The following is a 21,431-nucleotide window of genomic DNA, read 5'->3' as shown; positions in this document are numbered from 1 at the left end:
GAGCTGTATGCAAACTCCACTCTCAGCCTATGTCAAGAACTCCATTCAGAGTTAAATCCTTAAGGGTAGTATCACTTGTATAACTTGAATGCAAGACCTCCAGTTGTAATAAAGGGACAAATCTGCTGCTTGGTTAATGGAATATCCTGACTATTTATAGATTAACTTCACAAAACTTCTTTTGCATATTTACAATTTGCAATGTCGGGCACTACAGCTTACGGATTACTTTAAATATTGCTTCTGCCTGAAATCGCTTGTTAGAACCTAGGAAACATATAGGATACATATGTAGTGAAACCTCCTTTGCTTAGCAACCTAATTGAAACAAGCTGGCAAATTCATTTTTGAGTGGGCTTACTGCTTAATATACATGTAAAACCTGATAATCTTCCTAATTTCCTTGCAGTATCTTTACTTAGTGACTCTAGAGACTTGATAATGTTACAGGAGGTCTGTATCTCTCTATTTTCGTTTTTGTCCTCTTGTGCATCTCAATAATGTCATTAATATGTGCTGGGACATCACTGAGCTTCCAATAATTATATCAGGTCCTGGGGGTCACACACATCATCAACCATAGACATCAGTAGTGTGTATAAAGTACAAAACTTACGTCAACCAAGTGAAAGAGAAAATACTGTATGGTCTGATATCCTTTTTTTTTTTTGTTCATCTAACATGTATATAAAGAGGGGCGGATGGACCACACGAGGCCGTCTGAACACAGCCTCTCAGGGTTTGAATGGGCGGACTTCGGTGACGCTGTACTGGCAGGCAGCCAGGAACAAATAAGGCGGCTGCCGGTCATAGAGAGGGAGGGGCTGCCCAGGATGTCACGTGACGTACTTCAGCTCCGCCCAGACAGGTGTCTCCGGCATCACAGGAGCTGAGCGGCGCCGGCGCAGGTAAGTCAATAACATAATACAATGCGAGATAAGTGAGGGGGGGGAAACTCAGGGAAGACGGGAGATCAGCTCTGATGTGGACATAATAAGGGTCAAAGAGGAAACAGCAATGCAGATCCTCTTCTATCCCAGGTGTATGGGGAGCACACGGTGAGATATGTATTATTGCACATATATACCTATATATTACTGCACATAAAAGGAATGACAGCTTCAGTCTGCTACAAGGAATGCCAATAGACTTCTATGATAGCAAATTTAAATTTTATGTATATTTTAAAAAAATCTTTAACTTCTTAAATATATCTTCCACACACACTTATTGCTAAGGTACTCGGTCATGTTTTACATGTGGAATGACAGCCGTTTTATATGCCATGTCAATGCAGAAATATCAGTAAAAACCTGCATTTCTCTCCCAAAAACACCCCTATTTCTCCCATATCCCCTAATCCCACACACTAATCCGTTTGCATATGCGCTCCCCCACACCTGTACCCCACCACACAAGTCTCATTATGTGGAATGACGGCCGATTACTGTGGAATGACAGCTGTTTTATACTGTTTTTTACTGATATTTCTGCATTGACATGGCTCAAACTACCGTAATATCGGTAATAGTTTTAGCGCGGCGGTACTTTCGGGGGGAATTGAATTCCCTGAATATATTTTCTTCCGCAGGTCTTAGAACCACAACTTGCACTTGGATTATACTAGGTTAGATTTAGGCTGAAGATTCATTTGAAGTCGGGGTGCAAATTAGTGGTCCCACGGGGGAGCTTTCAGTAGGTATGAGATAGGGTTGGGCTAAGAGGAGGTAGAAATAGGGTAAAGTTAGGTTGTGATGAGGTAGGAGGAGATTGGGGATAAACTGTGAGGAGGTGTTTGGGGTTAGACTGAGGTGGTAAAAGTAGGTTAGATTTAAGCTGTAGTGGAAAGATTAGGGTTAGTCTATGACAGTGTTGGCTAACCTGAGACACTCCAGGTGTTGTGAAACTACAAGTCCCAGCATACCCTTCCATCAATAAGCTGCTATATATTGGCAAAGCATGCTGGGGCTTGTAGTTTCACAACACCTGGAGTGTCACAGGTTAGCTAATACTGGTCTATGAGGGAGTAGGAGTAGGTTAGGGTAAAGCTGTAGTGAAGAAGCTAGGGTTAGTTTACAGGTGAAGTAAAGCTTAGGCTGAGGAGAGGTTATGATTAGCCTACAGGGGAGAGGTTGTAGATAAGGCCAGTAGCAGGTTGGGAGATAGTTTTAACACTTTGGACTTCATTCAGGTCCAGGGGCAGATTGGCCATAGTCCTTACTGTGAATTTCGTGGATTAATGAGGCACTCGCGTGACTTGTTTCAGCTTCACCCAGAAGGATGTCTCCTGCATCACGGAGCTGAGCTGAGCGACGCCGGCACAGGTAAGCTATTAAACTAAGAAAATGCAATTATGGACTTTGGATGTTCGGCTTCACTGTGCAAAATTCAGCATTATATTGTTAAAAGGTAAATAGTACATGTGACTATAAATCTTATGCAGTTCATGCACTTTTCTTACAATAGGCCAATGTAAGGTGTAGTGATTATTTATACAGTAACAGTATTACTAGAGTTATTTATAAATGTGGAGCATTTTACTGTCTTTTTTTGTGTGTTTGTTTTAACTATTGTGCATGCTGATAAAATAACCACTATTGTAATATATGATAATATTTCTATAACTCCCAATTATACCTTTTATAGTTGTTGTGTTAATTTTCTCTCATACTATCTATAGCAACTATTCAGATGTTTGGATGCGGTGCAGTTACTGCACCTTTTCCCCTTTGTACCAGTATTCATAAATGTCCCAGATTGTCAAAGCTGTCAACCATTGAAATAATTTTTTTTATTGACCATTTTTTAATAACTGCTTAAGTAAAGAAAAAATGTTACTTGCACATTATTACGCTGAGTCCGAATTTGGGCTAAAAGTAGAAGGGGGCTCAGGGATTATCAGTAAGGGGATTGATTGTAATATTTCAGTAGTACTGTAGATGCAAAAGATAGGTCTGTTTTTTTAGAAGTACCTCTATTTTTTCTTAATGATGTTAAAAGTGTCAACCAGGTTTTTACTGACAGTGCATAGTTTAATGATTGGTACGTCTGTCCACTGTGCACGTTATGGGTTGATGAGGTAGAGGGTACCACTGTGTAGAATAGACAGATATGCCATAGTAAAGCATAGAGACAGCTGTAATAGAAGATGAAGATGTATACTCGGCATTACTTTATAATGCAGCACAATCACCAAGGCATACAGATAACTGGGGGTTTGAGGCATATTTAATACAATTATATAACAGAGCTGGTTGCATTTATTAATCTAATTCAACAACCTGGACAGTTGTAGAAGTAGAATTTAACTTAAAGCTGGGTACACACAGATGCAATTACTGTGTAGATCACACAATAAATTTGGTCAGATATCGCATTAGTGTGCACGCTCCCACGATCATGTGTTATCGTACCAAAGCACATCGGATTTATTGATTTGGATTTATAAACTTCCTAACAATCATTACCAACGATGTTGGGCAAACGTGGAAGTGTGTAGGCACTCATGACCAGCAGCGTAGCTAAACACCCGTAGAGTGTACAGAGTCACGATCTTTTCAGCAGATGGCTATGACAGGTGAAGAGCACAGATCTGAAGCTATATGGTGTAGGTGTGCACACATGGATCTGAATGATTATCGGGACTTTCAATTGTGGTAAAATCGTTACAGAAATCACATCTGAAGTAATTTTATATAGTGTTTACCCAGCTTAAGTTCAATGCACAGACAAAAGATTGAGGTAGTCACACAGACAAACCGATGCCTATCAGCCCTGATTCTAAATACAAGAGGTTTATACTGAGAGAAGTATGCATAGTATTGTCACGCCAACATCCATACAATGTCTCCGACCTCGATAAGATTTCTTGGTAATGGCAGCATGAAGTATTAAGCTGCATTGATTAGCTCTGGGATGACCACAGCAATGTATGTTAGTAGTTTTAGTTCTGGCAGGGGGTAGTAGCACAAACTTTGCAGGCAGATCGTGAAGCTGCGTATTCGCTTGGTTGGTTTAGCAGAGAAAATCATTGCACAGATGTACATGTCTGTAGTGGATGTGTATCGCTGAGAGAAAACTACATTTATACCTAATTTAAACCATCTCTAAGAAGTAATTTATTGTGACTCGTCTTCTATTTCAATTAAAATATTTATTAATACTGCATACACCCAACATACCCAATGATTGCTATTTGTTGACTGTCGATAGAGAGGCCCAGATTAGGAACATTTGTCTGAGGAAGTGCAAATAATCTCGGTTGGGGCTGTAGTGTCATTGATCTGCATAAAGATTTCAGTTACCCAGCATCATGTTTTCTAATTACCACCAATAAATTCATACACTATCATGTTACCTATTTTATAGTAAACACACCAAATTTAGTGTACTAATTTACAGAGTAGAGCAAAACCTTAAGTGACCATGTGCAAGGATAGCATCGCTGATCCCAGTGGCGGGTTGATCATAGGCCTTACTTTGAAAAATCCCGCCTACTTTTGTGTTGGCCCCACCTACAGTTGATTTAGTCCCACCCACATGAGGCCACTTTAAGAAGTTCTCACATAGACATCCATGGCCTTTTGGGGGTAGGTGGATTAAAGAGCATTATTGCTGCAGTGAAGTTGGTGGCACCAGAGTTAAAATATGCTCATAAATCATGTCTGAAAGTCTTAGGGCTATATTTACTAAGCTGCGGGTTTGAAAAAGTGGGGATGTTGCCTATAGCAACCAATCAGATTCTAGCTTTCATTTATTTAGTACTTTCTACAAAATGACAGCTAGAATCTGATTGTTTGCTATAGGCAACATCCCCACTTTTTCAAACCCGCAGCTTAGTAAATCTAGCCCTTTAATATTTTTAGACTTGACTGTAAAAAAAAAATGAGTGCTCTGAACCCCTAAAATATTTGACTTTTTAAACTGACCATTATTTATTCTATTTTCAGATGCAATGGATTATATGTCTTTGACAGAAAAGTCTGATTTGAAAATGGACTTGAAGATCTTGAATATCAATTGCCACCCTGGTGATGTATTGGTAAAATTTCAAGGAAAGTACATATCAGACTCTGAATTTGACTATCATATATTACAAAAGGAAATACAGCTTGTTCCAAAAGTGCATGAGGACATTGATATTGGAGAGTTTTGCTTGGTGCAAGATAAACCTCTTGGAGTATGGCACAGAGGAAAAATTTGGGATAAAGTGAAGCAAACATTTGAAGTAGCTCTTATAGATCTAGGGAAAGTAGTCAAAGTTGGTCTTCCGCAAATTGCTTTGGCTACTGGTGAATTGTTCACCCTTCCACCGAAAGTAGTGAATGGGATATTTTCTAATTTACTTCCACTTGATGAGAAGTGGACCTCAAGAGCTGTGAATTATTTTTCGTCCTTGGTGGGAGAGCAGCTTAATGGTCAGGTGCAAATCTTCTTGCCACATCAAGTTATTCTATTAGATGTACCAAAAGTCATCAGCCATGCCATTGAATTCAATTTGGCAAAGTACATGGATTCGGACTCCTTCTGCCTCCTAGTAGAAATTCTTCACAAAGTCCCAACAAACTCTCATTCCAAGCAAATGCCTGACTTGCTTCAACAGAAGAAACTGTCGGACATCTCTCTCAGTTTGAATGACAATTTTCCACGATTCCAAAAAATACTGGATCATCTAAGACCTGATATTTGTGTGGGCACCATGGAAAAACTTAAAATCTCTGCTGCATTGAGTCCAGATCGTTTTTATTGTCGTATATTGTCATGGGAGGCAGAGTTAAATAAACTGTCTGCTTCTATGCGTTCCCACTATGAAACTGTTCAAACAGAAGAAACTTCTACGCTTGGCAGTTTTGGAGTGCTTTGTGCTGCCAAGAGAAATGATGGCTTATGGTGTAGGGGAATCATTCAGACACTTATCTCTTGTAACGAGGTAAAAGTCTGGTTTATTGATGTCGGCAGTAGTGAAACCATATTGTCCTCTTATGTTCAGAAGCTACAACCAGAGTTCCTGTCTTTGCCCATGATGGCAATCCCGTGTGCATTATCTCGGGCAAATGATCATATAGAGAGTGTCAAAAAAAAGCAGTTTGAGGTGTTTAAAGAGGCGTTGATGGGACATGTTGTCATTGGTCATATAAACAATTTCTGTAGTGATGAACGTCTATTTTTCATATCTTTGTATGATAAGGAATATGAACTTAACGCAAAATGTCATCTGACGAACAAGCAAGTTCCATTTTTTTCTCCAAACTCCTATACAGAAATTTTAAAGTCAGAATGTGATGGGAAAGAGCAAAGCATAGTTTTTCCTGAGACTTTCACATTGGAACAAGACGAAACCATTTCTTACAAGTCCATACAGATGGATTTGGAATCTGTCCATGTAGTTTATGTTGAGTATGTGTTGAACCCTTCAAACTTTTGGATAAGAACTGATGAGTGTCAGAATGAGTTTTCTGCCATGATGGCTGAGATCGCTGAGAGATACAGTAAATGTGAGCTTACGGAAATGGTTTTGCAAGATCCAAAACCTGGACAGCTCTGCTGTGCACTTTACGCAAAAGACCGCCACTATTACAGAGCCGTAGTCACGGAAGTGATCAGTCCCCAAATTTCTGTTTATTTCATAGACTTTGGTAACACAGAGACCATTCCTTTCTATGACATCAAGGTTTTGTTGCCGCACTTCAGTGCTTTGCCTGCCTTGGCAATGTGCTGCACGCTAGCGCACGCTTATCCGCTTGAAGATGTGTGGATTAAAAGTGCAAACGATTTTTTTAAGCAAATAGTGTCTGGGAAAGCGCTCCTTTGCCATGTTTTAACAAAACAGAAATACAAATATGTGGTGGAAGTGCGCCTTTCGGAGAACTCTGAGTCCTCGGATATTGTCACGCTTCTGGTGGAAGCTGGATATGCAGAATTCTGGAAAATTAACTTAAATTCAAGCTCTTTAAGTCCAAAGTGCATCTCCCAAGAAAATGGCACAAAAAATGAAAGGAAAGTCGGTAAAAGTATAACTGTTCAAAACTACAGATCAAAAAAAGATCAAATGATGGCAGTGTGTACTTGGACCTTGAATCTAAAAGCCATTGAGCCAAAATCTTCATTTTATACACCACCTAAAGAACTGCTCCTGTCCAGTGTTTCCCCTGTTTATTATAAACAATATATATTTAAGCCTGGGTCTCTAGTAGATGTGAAATGTTCTCACATGGAGTCGCCAAGAAATTTCTGGTGCCAGCTGTCCAGCGACCTTCCCAAATTAGCTTTCTTAATGGATGAAATACAGAAATTTTATGTATCTTGCAGGAGCAAGTATCAACATGGACAAATCGCTTGTGTTGCAAAGTCCTCACGCACTGGCAAGTTTTACCGAGCAGCTATTATGAAACGCGTTTCAAGAAATGAAGTTGATGTTGTTTGCATTGACTATGGAAATACCGAGAGAGTCTTGGTTTCAGAACTTAGAGAAATTAAGCCACAGTTTCTTACACTTGAAGGACAGGCTTTTCGATGCTGCTTGAGCGCGATAATTTCTCCTTTATACCTTGATCGCGAATGGTCTGTTAATGCATGTGAAGATTTTAGAACGTTTGTTGATTCTGCCCATGATGTCATGAAATGCACTATAATTGCTCTGTTTAGTATTGGTTCTGAGGATTTGTGTAATGCAGTAAATTTAGAAAGTCCTTTCGGTAATGCAAACCAGTTACTAGCTAGTAAAGGTCTTCTAGTCTTACGAAGAACAGTTCCATCTATTCATCTACATACATTTTGCTACTCCAGTTTTGACATTGAAATGGGAAGGGAAGAAGATGTATATATAACTTTTGTTTACAATACTGGAAGGTTTTATTGCCAACTTGCAAAAAATGACAAGATATTTGACTCGTTAATGAAGAAAGTATCTAAGATAGGTGAGCAGATAAAGTCAGGAACTGTGACCAAAGCAAAGAATCTGTGTATTGTTAAGTACAATCAAGACGGCAATTTTTACAGAGCGTTGGCATGTCCTGTAGAGTCGTCCTCTCTGCTCATAGCCTTTTTTGTTGACTTTGGAGACAGTCAGGTGGTGAAGAAAAGTGAATTGTTGCCAATACCTGAGGAAGCTACAGATATTTTTTTTCAACCAATGCAAGCTATACCTTGTTATCTATCGGGCTTAAAAGAAGCCCCTCTCACAACAGAAGCTAAAGCGTGGTTTGAAGATCAGTGTGTCGGCAAACTGTTAAATGCCGTCGTAGTATCCAGAGATATTGAAGGACAGCTAGAATTGGAACTGCACTGTGGAAATATCTCGGTAAATAAAAAAATTAGGGAGTTATTGTGCATGCATCCTTTAGAAGCGAAAACTAAAAAGGCATTAGATGCAAATTCCAGCAACGCTAAACCAAACAATTGTGGCGATGTTGACACTACAAAAGATCAGAAGAAAATTCAAGAATTTCATTGTCACCGTGGAGAAAATGCATGCAAAACAATCTATTTATCTGATTTAAATGGAAATGAAATACCCGTCAATCAACTAAAGTCTTTCTCAGACAATCCTAAAGACTTGCAGGAAACCTCTTTATTTGATTCGGTAGAAGCTTCAAAGTCTAGAGATGACATCCATGTTAATGCTTCTTCCTGGAGTCGAACAAACCATGGAAAACTTGTAAAATGTATTGATCTTCCTCAAGTGGTTCAAGAAGCAGGCCATAATTGTCTTGTTTATGTCTCCCATGTAAACAACCCATCCAGTTTTTACTTACAGCTTAAAGAAAATGAGAATCAGATAATGCAACTAGGGGACGATCTCAATGATATGTCATTCCAAATCATTGATGTAAAAGATCTTGGTCAAGGCTCTTTAGTTGTCGCTCAGTATCCAGATGATGAGTTATTTTATCGAGCAGAGGTTAAAGAAATTCTGCAAGACAATTCATTTGAAGTAGAGTTTATTGATTATGGCAATACAGCACACGTGAATTCTTCATGCATTTTTAAGCTCCCAGAAAAGTTTTTAACTATACCCAAGTTAAGTGTGTCTGTTTTTCTCACTGGTGTAGAGAAACTTCAAAATAGCAGTGAATGGGGTAAACAAGTTATAGAAAAGTTTTCTGAGATTGTTTCAAATGAACCAGTCAATTGTGAGTTTCTCTGCAAGCATGACACACGGTGGGAAGTCAATATAACCTGGAAAGGACAGTCTGTTTTAGAAGAACTTCTTCAAAGCTTTGTGTCTCCTCCAAAACAGCCTTCCATGGTTGGAAGAGACTGTCCTTCAAAATCAGAACTCAGTTATTTTCATGTCTCAAACAAAACTATGAGAGAGGAAGTAGTCATACCTAATACAAGTACAATTGTTCATGAATTTAATAGTCAGATATTGAAGCCAGGTCAGATAGAAAAAGTTAAACATATTTACATCGCCAATTGTGGAATGCTCTTTGTCAACTTGGCTGAATATTCCGAAGAACCTAAACTAAGTGCACACATTTCTGCTACATTAAAGCGGCCTGACAACCGACTTATGTTAAAAGATATCTCGGAAGGAATGCCTTGTTTAGCAAAATCAGATAAAATGCAAGCTTGGCTCCGTGCAACCATTGAGAAGGTCTTTAGAAGCACAAGGAAGATAGCTGTGTTCTTTGTGGACCATGGTGCACGTGAAATAATAAGTGTACACAACGCAAAAAGGCTTACTGCTGCAGAACTATTGATACCTAAGCAAGCAGTTCCTTGTACATGGTCGTGGACTAGCACAATTGGAAAAAATGTGTTTAAAACAAGAATGCAATCCATTTTGCCAAAAGAGATTCAAATCATGTTTCTTACATTTTTGGAATCTATTAATGCATGGAAAGTGGAGATTTTAGTAAATGGATTATTGCTAATGCAGTACTTAAATAGAAAATACCAGAAAGCAGAAAACAAACGGAGCAATGCAGAATCTTGCTGTCCCTTAGAGACCCAAAGTTTGCCTTCTCCAATTCAAAGAGCCTCCCTAAAACTTTTACAGATCTACCCTGGGTTCGTTACTTCATTTCACGATCCCTCCAATTTCTTTGTTCAGCTGGGGGATTCTATTGATATAATGAACAACTTATCACAGTTAATGCAAAAGCTGCCAGATGACCTCTTGCCTTTAGCTGTTGATACATTAAGACCTGGTTCTATTGGCCTCATGAAGTGTTTTGCAGAAAACGAATGGTGCAGGTCGGAAATAGTGAGCATTAACATGAACTCCATTTTGCTGTACATTCTTGATTTTGGAGTTTACAAGTCCATTCCTTACTCAGACTTTGGCAAGCTGAAAAGGATTTCTGATAAACTTGTTTGTCTACCGGCACTGACCTACCACTGCACACTGCATGGTGTCCTTCCAAAAGTTAGCAAATGTTGGTCCAAAGATGCTGTTGGCTTTTTTATCCATTTTGTACAGAACCACGACTTGCTCATTCTGCCTATTAGATATAATGGCAGAAATCTTACAGAAGTGTCCCTTTATGGTGATGGGAATCTGGCACATAAATTGGTCTCTAAAGGTCTTGCAATAGACTGTGAGCAGAGAGGAACCTCTGCACAAGCTGCAGCAGATACTTGTACGTCAACATATTCGTTCCAACCGCTCTCATACACTAATCAGAATTTACAAGATGTTTGCTATAATGAGAATTCAGCATATATAGATTCTCACAAGGTGACGCTAAATCCTAGTGCATTGAAATGGAATCTTAAACATTACTTGTCTGAAGAGGTCAAACTGGACCATGAGGCCACATTTCCTCTCCATAAAAGCCATTTGCAGCCAAAGTGATGTATTCACCTAGCCCTTCATTTCAGAGAATATGTGTAAGTATTGTTGTATTAATTCAATATATAGCTGCGCAAAACGGTTAAATGTTTAATTCATAGTGGTCACATGTTAACTTATCTATTTAAAAATTTATTTTTTTAATTGTAAATATTTGAAGTAAAAATAAATAAAAGCCTATAATATTAAGCCTCTTACGATTTCTAGATGTGGGCAGAATTTAGCATTTCTTCCCTTCACTCCTTTATACCAGCATTTTACTATGGGGTTGCTTCCGTTTTGTTTAACTAGATAGAGGTCAATCAAAAACCCCCTTCTGAGAGTATACAAACCAACTGCTCCTCCCCTTCCTCTCTGTCCCTTCAATGTCTCATCAACAGTTTAAAACTTCAAAGAGTTATATGCCAGGAAAACAGTAATGTACGCAAAATTTCTATACTGCACCTATACAGTTCTTTTGGCCCTTTAGCCCTAAAGATGGCAGAGAAAATCAAGGTTCACAACAATGACTATTGTCAGGAACAGCCTTCAATAACATCTACATGGGACAGAATTTCCCATTTTTCAGAAGTATGGACATACTCCATCTCAGATCAGTGGGTGTTGGGTGTTATAAAGAGGGGGATAAAGAATAGAGTTCAGTCATTATCACAGAGGAATTTTTGGTTCATCTGCTCAGAAACTTCAAGTAAGATAGAGATAGAATTGTTACACACAATTCTGCAAGGTCTATTGATAACCAAAGTAGGTATGGCTGCTGGGAATATATTCTTTGGCAATAGAAGTAGTCATGTGGGCAAGTTGGCACATGAGGGATCAAACTATAAAATTATCAGGCCACCAAGAGATCTCTCAACCCGTAGAGAAGCCCAAAAGTAATGAGAAGAGGAATGTCTCTTTAAGCCAGAAAGGTTGATAAAACAGACTCCAGTGCAACATGATGGGGATCACATCTTCAAGAGACGATAAAACAAGGTTCATGGTCACAGAAAGATATTTTCTCTGGAAAAGATACTGGAAGTGTTGAATTGCTTTCCAAACCAATATTTTGTCCAAGATGTTTATGTCAATATTTCTTCTAAGAGTATACTGTGACAACATAACCTTGGTTTGCTTCATAAATCATCAGGGAGGAACCAGAAGCAGAGCAATGGTGGCAGAGATGGCAAAACCATGCTTTGGGCAGTAAATAAGGTAAATGCACAGTCCACATTACAATTAGTATGCTAGCAGAACATACAAGCTAACTATTTCAGTTGGACACTTATCCAACCCATCCCGGGGAGTGAAGTCTAAATCAGGAGGTTACTAATAAACAAGTTTGGGTTTCTACAAGTAGATATAATGGAAATAACTCAGAATGCCACGTCAGGCAGATGTACTAAACTGAGGTCAATTTTAAATTAAAATTTAAAACCTCTAGCTTTGATGGCTTGGAGATTGAGTGGTAATTGCTCAGAGGTAAAGTAATATCAGAATTGGTGATCAGTACACTCCTGCAAGTTATTTAAAAAAAAATGTTATCTAATACAGAATATGGAAAATATTTCTGTCTAAATTTAATCCAGCTTCAGTGACTGTTCAACAAATCTTAAGGGTATATTTACTAAACTGCAGGTTTGAAAAAGTGAAGATGTTGCCTATGGCAACCAATCAGATTCTAGCTGTCATTTTGTAAAATACACTAAATAAATGACAGCTAGAATCTGGTTGCTATAGGCAACATCTCCACTTTTTCAAAGCCGCAGTTTAGTAAATCTAGCCCTTAGACTTTCTACAAGATGGACTTGCTAAACGTCCTGCCTTGCCACACCAAATGTACAATAGTCAGCATTAAATGTCCTATTGGATAACAAATTAGCTTAAGAAGAACTAGTTATTATTTTTTTTCCCCAAGCAGTAAAAAGGATCCGTCCTTCAGTCAGACCTTTTGTAGCACCATGGGACCTCAATTTAGTCCTCCATATTCTAATGAACAACCCCTTTGTATTATTACAAGAAGTACCAATGAATTGGATTACTTTAAAAGTGTTAATTCTAGTGGCAGTGATTTCTGCCCAGTATGTTGGAGAGTTACAAGCACTGTGATGCAAGGAACATTTCCTGCATATGTAGAGTTGAGAGCCAATCCTGTTTTCTACCAAAAATAGTATATTTACTCCGCCTTTATCTAGAATTAGTGCTAATGGCATTCTTTCCACAACCTAAAGATGAGAAAACGAAGAAACTGCATTCTTTAGTTCTGGCCAGAACTATTCTATATTCTTGTATAGGACACAAGTGTTTAGAAAAACAGAATAACTATTTGTGATAACCTGCAGGCCATCGGAAAGGATATGCTCCTTCTAAACAAGATATGTCCAGCAGTATCGGAGAAGTGATTGTACAGGCAGACAAGAAGAGTAAGCTGCAGGTACCTGATGTGCTGAAAAGCCCATTCAACACAAGAGGGAGCTACATCATTGGCAAATAAAATAAAGGCGCAGGCTTCTTCTACAAAGCAGGAAGATGCATGTCTGTCAATTCCTTTCTCCACTCCTTATACCCTTGATGCGATATCATCGGGAGAGTCTCGGTTTGGCAGACCTGTTCATTTACTGACTGACTTTTTTTTTTCTCTTTCTGTTCCCATTTTGTATTGATTTGGTATATCCCATAGCAAAGGCTGCTGTGGAGAAGTGAAGGGGAAAATGTGAATTATCTCATTGTTCTTTTCTTTTCCTCAAAGTATTCTATGGCAGCCTAGGATATTCCCATGCAGGTTGTTTTTTTTATATGGTTCAAAACACAGCTTGGGAAGTACTCAAAAGCCTCTGAGGGGGGGGGGGGTTCTTTGACATGTCTCTAGCTAAACAAAATTGAAGCAATATCATAGTAAAGGCTTGTGGGAAAAGAATTAACGGTAAGATAGCATACATTTCGTTTTTATTCACTCTTATGTTTTCTTATGAATATAACGACACCCGGGGCTAATTGTCTGTTTTTCTGAGCATTGTTCATAGTGGTGGAATGGGTTTTTACTCTAAGAAACAGCCTTTTAGGGGGTAAGGAATAATTTTCCTCTGTGTGCATTTTGCCTGACCTTTATAAACCGCAATTGGATTAATTCTCTGGATCAATCAATCATGTTTCTTCTACACTGTTGGATTAAAGGAATAACTTTTGTAGTGTGTGTACTATATACTGACACCAGTTTACCTCAAAAACTGGTGTAATGAAAGCAACTAACTTTCTTTCTTGATCCCTACATTTATTTTTGATCGCTAGTTTTTGGTGCTAGAGTAGTGAAGAGTTTGAATCTGTGAAAGTTTATCATGTTAATTATGCCACTCTGTTGGATCAAGTGGATAGCTTTGTGTTGTGTATATACATTTTTTTTTTTTATTGTCCCAACCATCCCGATTTAGGCGGGACAGTCACTATTTTATGGCACTGCCCAGTCATCCTGATCCTGACAGCTGTGTCACGCGGGTGGGAAATTTGTGAAGTTTCCCTTTACAAGGCAGCGCCGCTTTAAATTTAAACGCCGAAGACGCCGAACTCGTGGGTGTTGAAGACCCGGAGCTTAATACATTTACCCCTTGATGGTGAAATCAGTGGGGCCATATCATCACCTCCAGGACTCCTTGTTCTTTTTTACTATGAAGATAGTTCTTAATGATATTGGCTGTATGCTTGGGGTCAATGTCCTGTTGCAGAATACATTTGGAGCCAATCGGAGTTCTCCAAAAATTGAATCCGCCCAATGTCTGTCTATCCAGAACTGCTATTCCGGTGCAGGGTGCGGTTTTGCTCTGGGATGCTACTGCCTAGAATTGTGACTTTCTTCTTGGTTCTGCATACCAGGCGGTCAGAAGTCTGTTTAGACCAGCTATGTCAACAGGTTGGGTCAACAAAGCCATTAAGACCGCAAGGAGAGAGGTTTTTCCGGGAACTAGGAGGACTCCAATCGGATCTACTTACTGGCACCCTGCTGGGTGCCTGCTTACCATCAGAGGTAAGCGTTCAGTTCGCACCTAATAATCAACATCACCATTACAGATTGCAGGACTGCCATTGAGTGCCTGCCTGCACTACAGACATTCAGACGTTCCCGCACCATGTGAGTAACTGTTTTTCAGATCCTTTCACTATACCTGCATTGTCTTCATCAGCGCAACTTCTTTAATTCTTAACACCGGACATTACAACGTCTTTGTTGTCGATATCTATCGCATTACAATTCCAGCATATAGTACGCTATCATCCGACAGTACTAAGGACTATTGCGGGACCACCGCTGTTTAATTATAGACTACCTTATACTCCTGTATCCCGTGATTCACAATGCGTTTTTAGTCCGATCTGCATGACAACACTTTATATGCCTAGTATTTTTTGTCTTATCAACACCGTTGGACAATTTTTCTCTACATTATTGCGCATCACGTTGGTATATCCATCGTTGCACCACACACTCCCACGGCTCCATAGTGAGCTATAGACTCATGTGCAAATCATTTGGAGTCTGATGCATTATTTGTTTTTATTTGTTGGTACTGCAATTACATGTATGTATTTTTATTGCATTCACAACATCAGTCTATGTTGTTTTGTTCCGGCCGGAACACACTGTTTATAAAGTCTTATCATCATTAAACTGTTTTCATACCTCTCTACAAGCACCCAGAACCTGTCTATTTCTATATTCATATATCTCCAGTCTCCATACCTGTTCTTCTGCTCCGTCTCTACTGCATCTGCCCTCCCGGAGTTTCTGAACTACTGGTACTGTGTGTTTATTGTTCTGTACTGTTCTACCCTGTATAGTCTACTGTATAGTCTACTGTTTGTACTGTGTGCAGCGCTGCGGAAACCTTGTTGCGCCCTACAAATAAACGATGATAATAATAATAATAATATCCTTGGTCGGGAGTTTTAGGGGTCTCCCATTCAATCTCCGGTTCTTATTTGGCTGCTTAACATATTTGGAGGAAGCGCAACCTATTCCTTTTTCTTACTATAATTCTGGGCGAAACAGTTGTCTAAGAGTGTGCAGAAACACAGACCTAGGGCTGAGTGGTTGGCAATAGCTGAACACATTCAGGACGCTTCTGATTTCTTAGGTCAAGCAGTTTTGGATGCGGTTTCTGTTAAATCCAGGCTTTCTGCTGACATTATTGCTGTGAGGCGTTTTTGTGGTAGTGCTCTTGGTCCACTGAGGCGTACTCTGGAGTCTTTATCATTTGATAGTGTTACTCTGTTTAGTTCTGTGCCTGAACAGCTCATTCAGGGGGCCAAGGGTGGTAAGCGCTACTTTCTTCCTGTCAATAGTGCTAAACCAAAGCAACCCAGATTTTGGTCCTTTCATCTCTTTGGAAGGTCAAGGGCAGCTCCCTCCAGAGGACCGTTTTCTGCCTTCAGAGGTGGTTCCCATAAGAACTGAGGCTCTGGCAGATGTTGGGCTCCCAAGTCCTTAGTTTCTGTGCTGGGGGCCTGTCTGCTGCGATTCCAGGATCAGTAGCGAGCTTCGACTTTAGATACCTGGGATTGTGATTTAGGGCTATGTCATAAACCTCGTAAGCTTACCCACACACAGATTCTCCACCACACGTCTGCCCTTGTGCAGACTAAAGAGACTGATGCTACAGTGTGCTCTCTGAAAGTTTCTCATCCTGGGCGTGATTGCTCCGGTCCCATCTTTGAAAAGAGTTTTGAGGTTTTACTCCAACCTCTTCTGGTCCCAAAGCTTGGGTGGCTGGTTTCGCACAATAATGATCTCAAAACTCACAATAAGCAGTTTCAGGTTCTGAGGTTTCAGATGGAGTCATTGCGATCTGCTATGGAGCAGGGGGGCGTTGCTGGCATCCTTAGACATAAAGGGTGCTCCTTCACTTTGCAGTCCAAGATGCGCATTATCCCTTCTGGGCTTTACCCTTTTTGTCTTGCCTCTGCCCAGAGAATTTTCACCAAAATTATTGTTGTCTTGGCTGATAACCTGCGATCTTGTGGCATTTCTATCATACCTTATTTTGACGACATGTCAAAGGCACTGTCCAAAAGTATCCTCCAGCACATGCAACCTATTCAGTTTCTGTAACCTCATAGTTGGATTCTTAATCTACCCAAGTTTTCCATGTTCTTTTTCAATGAATGCGATTCCTGGGCCTAGACTTTGACACAGTGTGTCAGAAGTTATTCCTTCGGGAGGACAAGGTTTTGCTTCAATACAAGACCAGTTCCCTTGTCTGCTGTGTGACACTTCACCCACTTTCATACCTGGTCTCTCCAGAGGGAGCTTCTAAAGAAATGGTCAGGTTCTACCCTTCATCTGGACAGGCTGTTCATCACGCTGTCCTTGGCCACACGTCACTTTCTCATGTTGAGGTTGACCAGACTACATCTGATCAAGGATCAGTCCTTCCAGATTTGGGAGGGGACTTGGTTACCTCAGACACCAGTCAGTTCGGATTGGGCGCGATGTTCGGTCAGCTCAGGTTCCAGGGCCTCTGGTCTCCTCAGGAGTTCTCCTTGCTCATCAGTGTACTTGAACTCAGAGCAATATACTGGGTGCTCTTTAAGGGTCGAGGTTCTAGCTGGTAACCCCTGAAGGTCCAGTCGTTCATCACTACAGCAATAACCTAACTGAACCATCAAGGAGATGGAGAACTGGGAAGACGATTACCTCATCCACAACAGGAGCCACCTTGGTGAATGGTTCCTTCACGCGGAGGTCTTTGCTCTTTTAGTTCAACTTTGCGATCAGCTGAAGATCGATCTCCTGAAGTTCCATTGGAACTTCAAGGTCTCTCTCTCCTACAAGAAATCCAGGGATTCAGCGGCAGGGTACACAGATGCCATGTCTAACCATGGCTGTTTTTGTCTGGTTTACTGGTTTCCTCCGTTTCCCATGCTTTCACACCTGCTCAAGAGAACAGGTTCCCGCCATTCTGGGGACTCCAGATTGGTCGCGCAGAACTTGGTACTCAGACATTGGGATGGTGGTAGATACACCTTACTGGTTGCCTCTTTGTCCATATCTTGTGGTACAAGGCCCCGTTTTTTGCCATTTTTTAGGTTGTCAGGCTTTCACGGCATCGCTTCTGAAACCCTGCTATGTCCTTGCATATTCTGGATGTGATCTGGGCCCTCCGGTGCTATGTTGACCGGACGGTTTTCATTCCTAAGACTGACCGATTTTGATTTTGTATGATGCCCACAACTAAGGTTGGCTGGCAATCGAATGCTTGCTGGCTTAAATCCACCATTCATTTGGCTTGCGTGTTGGTAGGTTTGAAGGCTCATTCCACCAGGGCTGTTGGTGCTTTGTGGGCTGCATGTCACGTTGCTTTGGTCGAACAGTTGTGCTGGGCTGCTATGTTGTCCTCTGTCCATACCCTTTTCAAATTCTGCAAATTGCAGGACTTTGCATCTCAAGATACCAGCTTTGCACGCAAAATGTTACACGCAGCTGTTTCATAGCAATCGACTACCTTAGAGGAAGCTTTGGTATGCCCCCCTCCACTGGAACTCCCACGCTCTATCCGACTTTCCCCTAATTTGTGCTCCTCAAACGGCACTTAAAACTCGCCTGTTCCTCAAAGCCTACCAGCCATCCACCTAACCCTCTCTCCGTGCTTGTTCTCATCACCTCTCTCTTCCCTGCCCCTTTACTCCCTCCATTAACTCCCTGTGTGTTCTATTAGCCCTCCCTGTAGGATGTAAGCGCTTACGAGCAGGGCACTCTTCCCTCCTGTTTCTGTACCTATTTTTCTGCTCCAACTTCACTGTACCAGCTATGCTTGGAGCTTTTGGAGTCTTGGTATTACTCCTTTATTATTCTGTACTGTTTTACCCTGTATGGTCTACTGTTTGTATTATGTACGGTGCTGCTGAAATCTTTTGGCGCCCTGTAAATAAAAGATAACTAATTAATTGTTAGGATTGTTTACTCACTGTAAATGTGGTAGAAGGTTGGACATTGATATTCAGCCTCTTTGCACACCTAAGCATATTTCTAGTTTGCAGAGATATCTACCAAAAAGCACACAACATTTTGGTAGTGTGCATCCAGTAAGTGATTCCCATATTTATTTAGATACATTGTCCAGAAAATGTGTATTATAGGAAAAGGTCTGTGTTAATTGTTCTATGATACTTAATTGATTATTTAAAGTGGAACTTCCACCTACATGCAGTGGTAGGTTCCATTTTTTTGGGCTGAACTAATAGGCAGTGGATCTTTGAGGCAGCAGTAACATCAGTAAGGCGCACTCTGGCTTACAGTATACGTGTGAGATATTTGTTCCTATGGAATTTAAAAGGCTACATTAATTTGTTCATCCAACCAATAGGTCCACATTGGGTAACTTTTTCCAATTTTGCATAGCGACTATTAATCCAACAGTCCAAACACTGTGTAGTTATCAATCTTAAAACATCTATCTGCAGTTATGGCAACAGTTTATTGATGCCTTTGATAGTCGACTAACCTGATACAAAAGACACTCACATCTCCATAACAGATATGGACAAGTGCCCTATCTGTGTGGACTTATATTTTCCACGTGTTTGTGTGGTGTTCCCCTGGGTGCTCTAGATTCCTCGACACAAAGATATACTGGTAGATTAATTGGCATCTAACCCTGTGTGTGTGTATATAGATAGTCTCTGTTTACTGTTGTGTTATATGGAGGCGTTGTATAAAAAAAAATAATGTAATTTCTATTGTATGCACTTCATTTACCTCATTTCTTTATGTTAATAAGTTGTTTTATGTGTTTTCATTTTTCAGGAGTGTGAAAACGTTAGTCAAGAAGCCATTAAACAAGATTTGTTTGATGTTAAAACTATTTAAAAGGAATCTGCCTGGAATGACTTGGGAGTCATTGTCTGCCACACTGATTTCTCTTCAAATTGATCATTATTAAAAGTTTTGGAAAGAGAGTGGCTTGTTTAAACTCCAAAGATCCATGAGGATATCTTCAGTTCAAATGTGTTTGATTGTTTGTTTTTTAGAGAAAAAGGCTGTCGCTTTATTTGTTTGCTAAACATTAACAATGCATATTTAACACACAGGGATGTTTTGCAATATGGTTTTGTCAGATTGTGTTTAATTTATTGCGTTCTCAGATGCTTGTTTAAGAAACAAGCATGCCTCTTACTGGCCTGATGTTATATCATCAATGCTTGTAAATCTAGTTTGCTGCTGACCGCATAGGCATGGGCTGCCTGCACTATATAGAGCTCACAGCATTTACTTGTTTTGGCTTCATTGTTTTACTAATAGAGGAGTCCAATCATTTGACCGGCTGATCTGTTTGTGTGTCTGCTCAATGATTTCAGAAGATAAGCAGATAGGGTGGGTGGGGCAGGTCCAAGTAAGATAATTAATTTAATATCGCCTGTGAAATGCTATATTTATCCTCTAGGCTCACAATGAAATATTTAATATTTCAGAGTGTTTAAAAATACTTAATAAAAGTGTGGGGGTTCTTGTACGAGTTCAGCCCTATGTGGAATTTATCTTTAGTTGCAGTTTAGTGAAATTGTGATTTACTGTAATAGGGAAAGTTACATTGGTGATAAAAATAATATTCAGACACTGCTGGTTTTTGTTGGTTTTGTTTTAAGAAAAAAAAAGTGGTTCAGCAAAAAGTTCACCATTAATATTTTAGTTCAAGATCCTGCATAATGAAAGCAGTGATTGAGTTGCTTGTTTCAATATGTATTTCATCTACACGCAGTAGAGGCAGTCACCTCGCTAAGAAATAGTGACAACACTGAGGCACCTTGTGGCTCATGCCTCAGGGTTGTCACCAATTCTTTGGGATTTCATAAGACTGCGTTCTCATGAATATGGGATCAGACCAATAAATGGCTTTCCCCATTGAGCCTAGGCTGTGGGTATAATCGTAACGGTAATAGAGATGTGGTTTGGTGATCTGCCATTTAATAAAGTTTCTTAAAGTGGTATCTAAGAGTATTTTACACCAATTGGTAATCTGACCGAATTTTTGGACTAGCCTGGTGGTGTAACATTAGATAACTGCATATTGTATAGAAGTGTTGTTTCCATTTTCCTCTATGTATGTTTGTAAAAATTTAAACAAATGTATAATTTCACTTTCAAAAATATTAAAGAAAAGAAATCCTGTCGACCCAGTATTTTTTGTTAATTGTTCTTTGAGGCCTACTATATTTGTTTCATACATCTCTAAAACTTAAAATTGTACAGCGCCGAGATCAAAGACACTTCTACTCCTAAATACACCTTAACTCTGAATATATTGTAAAAAAAAGGTCATAATTTATTAATACAACCATAAAAGCATCACATCTACTAAACAATTGCAGTTTCTTTAATATTTGGCTGCTCACCCTTTGGCACCAATGACTTCCTCCAAACGTTTCTTAGCCATCTATAAGCTTCTTATATCTGTCTGCTGGTGGTTTCTCCCACTCTTCCATTGCAGTTTGTTAAAGCTCTTGAATGTTTTGCAGGATTCCGTTTCCTAATGGCAGCTTTCAGCTCCCTCCAAAAATGTTCAGTTGGACTGAGGTCGGGATTTATAACTGGCCAGTTTCAAACAGTCCATTTTTTTTTCTCTTCAACCATTCTTTTGTGGTATTGGATGTGTGTTTTGGGTCTTTA

The 21,431-nt window shown here is 39.8% G+C and overlaps 1 protein-coding gene across 1 annotated transcript; it reads left to right on the top strand.

The window, feature by feature from the left end:
• Positions 1-829: 829 nt before the first annotated feature.
• On the top strand, positions 830-20,928 carry TDRD15 (tudor domain containing 15). Its single transcript, XM_075201374.1, has 5 exons — positions 830-908; positions 2,192-2,324; positions 4,950-6,953; positions 7,002-10,836; positions 19,572-20,928. The coding sequence occupies exons 2-4, from the start codon at positions 2,240-2,242 to the stop codon at positions 10,799-10,801; spliced, it is 5,889 nt and encodes a 1,962-aa protein (XP_075057475.1). The 5' UTR covers positions 830-908; positions 2,192-2,239; the 3' UTR covers positions 10,802-10,836; positions 19,572-20,928.
• Positions 20,929-21,431: the final 503 nt, after the last annotated feature.

Source organism: Mixophyes fleayi, chromosome 3 (genome assembly GCF_038048845.1).
Source record: "Mixophyes fleayi isolate aMixFle1 chromosome 3, aMixFle1.hap1, whole genome shotgun sequence".
NCBI lineage: Eukaryota > Metazoa > Chordata > Amphibia > Anura > Limnodynastidae > Mixophyes > Mixophyes fleayi.
Note: the sequence above shows the minus strand (reverse complement) of the source record. Positions and strands in the feature narration are given on the sequence as shown.

Excerpts from the sequence above, each read along its gene's own strand:
- TDRD15 (XM_075201374.1), top strand. The coding sequence starts at position 2,240 with ATGAGGCACTCGCGTGACTTGTTTCAGCTTCACCCAGAAGGATGTCTC. Across the intron at positions 2,325-4,949 it reads GCTGAGCGACGCCGGCACAG|ATGCAATGGATTATATGTCT; the intron begins GTAAGCTATTAA and ends TTCTATTTTCAG. Across the intron at positions 6,954-7,001 it reads CTTAAATTCAAGCTCTTTAA|TCGGTAAAAGTATAACTGTT; the intron begins GTCCAAAGTGCA and ends ATGAAAGGAAAG.